Here is a 5,931-nt window from a genome sequence, read left to right on the forward strand (position 1 = left end):
ATAATAAAGAGCACCGATTTTCTTTGTTTAGAACCAAACTGCTGGTTGCTGGCCGGACGTGACATCAGACTTATGAGTCCTATTATGGGTTTGAATTAACATTGTTATAACGGACAGTATTTGCGTTTGTTTGATAGTATTTTCATTTCAATCTCAGACTTGCACGTCAGTCGCTGGTTTCCATCAATTTGTGCCCCCCTTTCAAAAGGGTATTATGACTGGATGATTAAGATGGTGAAAATTGAACTTATAATCAGAAATATCAGACTGGAGTTGAGTTTATATGTTTTATTGAGGAGAATAAATATCCTTTTATTCATGGAACCAATACCGATAATTCATATTGTTGATCAATTTGGCATTAATTTTGGGTTTTTAACATTCATCCCGACATAATACCGTTTTGATACGATGGGCCACATTTACAGCCAAAAAACCTTAAACGCTTCGTGGCTATACACAGCTGCAGCGGTTAAATGTCTCACACTAACAACTTATAATGATGGTCAATCCAGGCGGCAAATTCGTTGCCGCATTTGTGTACAGTCACACAACTGCCCGGTAGCCTGGTCACAACACAACGCTAGACTAAATGCTCTGCGGTATCCGGTTCTACGGTACAACGTGCACACGTGGAACAGGTTGGAAGTCTCCACTGTGGTAGATAATGTGGTAGTGGCGTTGTTAAGATGCATAAACAAAAACATTGATGGGCAGGAAATTGTTTGCTACTTTGTGAGGAAGCGCGAATGAAAACAGAGCAATAGAAATTTATAAAAGGTGCGTACATAATTATGTCAAAAGAGGGGAGGCGGGAAGGAACTGTGTAATGCAGTATAGAAAGTGAACTAAAATAAAGTGTGGACTATTGTTGGAAAATAAATACAATGGAATTGGAAATAAATACAAAATATAAGGGATGTAGTTATTAATATATTAGTGGCATTAGCAGCAGCAGAAGCAACAGTAGAAATAGTAGTGGTAGTAGTAGTAGTAGTAGTAGTAGTAGTAGTAGTAGTAGTAGTAGTAGTAGTAGTAGTAGTAGTAGTAGTAGTAGTAGTAGTCGTCGTCGTCGTCGTAGTCGTAGTCGTAGTCGTAGTCGTAGACGTAGTAGTAGTAGTAGTAGTAGTAGTAGTAGTAGTAGTAGTAGTAGTAGTAGTAGTAGTAGTAGTAGTAGTAGTAGTAGTAGGAGTAGGGATGCAGAAAATAAAGACAGGCATTTCAATTTTGACACGGCGCCGCCAAGTCTGGGACTTTTTTGTCCTAGTGCGGAAGTCTGCTATATTTTTCTACTATCACAAACGATATGAACACGGGACTGGGACAGTCCTGTCCCGCTGATTTTGTAGCATTTCACAACGGCTTGGGACACAACGGGACTGTTTTGTCCCGTCCCAATAGGTGCGGAAGATCTCTCTAAATTCTATATGTTACAGATTAGGGACAGGACTGTCCCGGGACAGTCCTGTCCTAGTGCGGAAGAGGGTTTATGGTTCCTATATCCTTTGGAGTGTGTATGTTACCAGTCCTTCGGAGTGTAATAATATTTATTAGGTTATTTAAAGGTGGCATAACTATTTCAGTTACAGGTTGTATAGGCAGATTCTTAGGATTGCGGGACGGAAAAGAGCGAAGATGAGACGGTCTTTATTACGATCAGCATATATTTAGACTAGATATCATCACTCTGACATCAGAAGATGAAAGACACCAGGTATGTATCCAGTCCTCAGATAGAGTGGTTTTACATTTCCAATGAGATAGGAACCAGATATTTGACACCACACCGTTATTCCCAATTGACTTTGAAAGGGATATTGGATATCCTCCGTTTAGAACTAAAACATTTCGAGCACAAAAGTGAACACCATAAAATATTATAGGCAAAACCACCGTTAAGTGGAAGTATTTTATTCAAATAGAGAAATTAGGTAGCAGGCACCTGGGTTAGATAAAGATCTGTACAAGTGTGTATGAAATGAGCCAGACAAAGCAAGCAAGAAAAATAGCATCCCAAAAGATCTGTCTTACTCGACTTGGGATCGAACCTCGGTCCTCCTGAATCCCGGTACCAATACAGTTATCAGAAGGTCTCAGGTTCGATCCCCAGTCGAGGAAGACTAATTTTTTAAATGTTTTTTTCTTGCATTTTTATTTCTTGCTTTGTCCCGCACCTTTCATACGCACTTGTTTGGATCTAATTCTATTATTCAAAACACTGTATAACTTTGGAACATAATCAAGTGATAATATGTGGCCCATCGTATCAAAACGATACAATATCGAGTTGCTCTAGGTGATGAAAATATATTTTTTTGCAAAAAAATAATAAAAAGATGGGAATAGGTTCTGTTATATGACCGACTTACTGACTTAATGCCTTTCACTTCCTAATGATCAGATCAAGACGCCCCGGCTGTCTCTCTTATCATCTGTATCATTTCTTTCCTCAGTTCATGGTCTTTTCCTGTGGTTGCTAATTTCATAAGGTCTTCCTTTGATTTTAATTCTTTGCTATTTTGAAGGCGTTTTAGGTCTCTATTGAGGACAGTGTGAATTGACTTGGGTGGTCTACCTTGATATTTCTTGTGTCCAGATGGAGTGAAAAGTAAGTATGGCTTTATTAGCTGGTATATTTTCATCTCTTCTGAGTATATGCCCAAAAAACCGCCATCTTGTCTCTATGATTTGAATAGATAAGGGTTTTTCATTGCATTTTTCATACGGTGTTTTATTGCTTATTTTAGTGGGGTATCGTATATTCAGGACTCTTTTCAGTTGTTTTCTATGGAATCTGTCTAATCTTTGTTCATCGGTTCCAGTCAGTCCCATGTTCCGTATTTGTATTTTATGCACGGATTTTATAAGGGTTGTGTACAATTTGATTTTAGTGTTTATTTTTATTTTATCTTTTTTTTAATCAATATATGTAACAATTTATTTAGTGCAACCTTAGATAATCATGTTCTTGTTTCTACGCCTTCCTTGTCTCCTATTAATGATCCTTCACTTTTCGTGGCTCTCCATCCATCTTTCTTCCTGGACAGTAATGTTACATCTCTTTGTCAGTATTAACGTACAGTTGGCGTTTTGTAAAGAATATTATATGTCTTTTACACTGACTTGTAATAATAAAGTCAATGTCATCTGCATATGCAATTTCCATGGAGAGTTCGGTTTCAAAACGTAATTGGGCCGGAGGTACATAATTTATACACATCTTTTAAAGCATTTTCTAGGTAAATGATAAATAAAACTGGGCTCAAGTTGTCTCCTTGTCGTGTACCGATGTTACCAAGGAATGATATAACCTCTGAGGCACCGACAAATTTGGTCATTATCCAGGTTTCATTTATAAGGAATCGGATTAATCTAACTTCATTTTCCATAACTATTCCTTTCATAATCATTAACAAGGATTGGCGATTTATAGTGTCGAAGGCGGCAGACATATCTATTCTAGTTATAAGTATTTCTATTTTTTCTGACAGGGTTTTGGCAGCAAGCCATTTTTGAGTCCAAACTACATCTGCAGTACTTCTCTCCGTCCTGAATCCGCTTTGAGTCTGTGACAGTTAATTTTCAACAATTGGTCTAATTCTATTCAGTGTGATCAGGGAGAGCGATTTTCTTATTATTTTAATCAGAGTAATTGTTCTCAAATTATATATATATATATATATATATATATATATATATATATATATATACATATATATACATATATGTGTATATATATATATATATATATATATATATATATATATATATATATATATATATATATATTATATATTATGGGACGGAGAGTAAATGCGATTTCTTTCATGCGAAAGACCCTATTTTTTCCTATTCTTTATCCTTTAAATTCCAGATAAGGTTTCCATGATCCTATTCACCCCGGTATACTACCGTTTTGAGTCAGTGGGTAACATTTGAGAATGAATTTAAACAATTTCCGTATCCTATCTATGCGCCTAAGCTTTGCTATAATTGAAACAAAATAGTTTTCTGAACTCTTCCTTGTATCGAGAACTCATTTTATAATAGATAAAAAAATTAACGCTTGAGTTCATCGTTTCCACCAATGTCGTAGCTTCCCAGAACATAAAACCAATATAGTAGTGAAATTTAATAGAGAGAATATTAATCATTATCATATAAGGAAGTGCCACAATATAACAAATAGTGAATACCAGTGATATCACGACAATCATGCGGAGAAGTTTCATTTCTTTTGTCTGTTTTGTCTCATTTTGTTCCTTATCACTTGATTTTGTAGTTTTAGCTGTTTCTTTCTTATCATCTTCGTCTGTTACAGTTTGTGACTTGGTCTGTACGGAGACACCTGGTGACTTTCTAATTTTTTTAGACAGCTTAATTTTCCAAAATATTATCATGTTACAGATAATGACTATAAAAAGACTAATGAACCTACCTACCATATAGAGGATAAACATAATCCACTTAAATCTAGGGCTTAAAAACGTATGCCTGGCAAATTTTAGAAATGAAGTGTTTGTTTTTGTATCAACAGCCCAATGCAAATATCCGTAAGCACTAGCATAGAAATTCAAAGCAAGGGTCACTATGATTATACAGATGACAACAATCAAAGAACGTTTTGCAGTAAAAATAGTCTTAGCAATAAAAGGGAAAACGATACACATAACTCTTTCACAGGTCATGTATGCTGTAAAATAAACCGTCATTTGGAAATATTGGTCATACTGCCAGCCGAATATTCTAGAAAAACCATGAGCTGTGGAGGAATAACCAACGGAAAATCGGACAAACCAGAGGCATACGATATGCGCGAATAGAAATGACCCTCCCAGGAAATCAGTCAAGGATATGCCCGTAAACAAAACAGTCGCGCTGCTGGATAAGATCCCTTGGCGGTAAAAAATAATAATGTTGATGATATTCCCAATCACTCCAAAGGCAGCCACTAATGCAACGCCGATTAAATGAACGCAGACCTCATAGATGAAAAATGCCTGGTAACTGACAGGAGTTACCACGACATTGATTTCTTGGGCTGAAGCTTGGGTTGTGTTGATAAGATCCATTTGATTTTAAACCTGGACATCAAAAACCAGTACATATGGTTACAATATGTTATAATTATGTGGCATATCATAATGTGATATAATTAAACAAGTTAAAATAGACATATGAGGGGTGTCAGGAGGCTACAGTATAACTATGAAGGAATCAAGACAAACATTTGTACATTGGCACATGTACTTTTATACGAGAACATTATTTATACAATATAGTTGCAATATATCATAATTACATGTTTTATCATATAAAACAAACGTTTAAGTAGAAATACGAGGGGTTCAAGAACAATTTTGTGAACTATGAAGGAATCAAGACATACATTTGTAAATTGGCAGAAATGCTTTTATTTCTTTACACGTTCCTCTGCAGAGTAAGACTTTTTGACCTTCAAAAGTATTTAGAGAAATATACCCCATAATGGGCCGCCTAACCAACAACAGCGTCCTTTGTTTTATCCTTAAGGTTAAGAAACGATATCACATTTAAATTTGGTATATTCACTTAATTAAATGGGATTTCAAGAGTTCTGGATTGTTTGCTTGCTCTTAGTGCAGGGAGGTTGTCACAAAATAGTTTTAACAGTGATTGGGGACATAACTTTAAGCCCTCCTTATCAACTGTAGGAAAATCGTCACATTCGTTACGATACAACCAACCTTTTTCTTATTCAAATTTCTTTTTTACATCAATAAGATTTAAGGAAATGAACAGTGTTTTGTAGGATATGTTTTGCTAAAGAAATTATGTATCGCAAGAATGTTACTGCTATTATGTAATGAGTGATAAAAACTATATTTTTTGTGTTAGTTGGGTATGAAGTTTTGGGGAAAATTTTGAAAATGGCTGGTAAGGAGAGGGTTA

At 35.6% G+C, this 5,931-nt stretch overlaps 1 protein-coding gene across 2 annotated transcripts in view; it reads right to left on the reverse strand.

Moving 5' to 3' along the window:
- Nucleotides 1–3,770: 3,770 nt before the first annotated feature.
- LOC144975608 (uncharacterized) overlaps nucleotides 3,771–5,931 on the reverse strand; it is a 5,544-nt gene continuing 3,383 nt past the window's right edge. For both annotated transcript variants that reach the window (XM_078919772.1, XM_078919773.1), the window contains exon 2: nucleotides 3,771–5,084. In XM_078919772.1, the coding sequence (XP_078775898.1) occupies nucleotides 3,978–5,072 (1,095 nt within the window). In that variant the 5' untranslated portion in view covers nucleotides 5,073–5,084 and the 3' untranslated portion in view covers nucleotides 3,771–3,977. The remainder of the gene's footprint in view (nucleotides 5,085–5,931) is intronic.

Source organism: Berghia stephanieae, chromosome 6, assembly GCF_034508935.2.
Source record: "Berghia stephanieae isolate SIO BIC M18660-M18661 chromosome 6, UCSD_Bste_1.3, whole genome shotgun sequence".
In the NCBI taxonomy this organism is placed as follows: domain Eukaryota; kingdom Metazoa; phylum Mollusca; class Gastropoda; order Nudibranchia; family Aeolidiidae; genus Berghia; species Berghia stephanieae.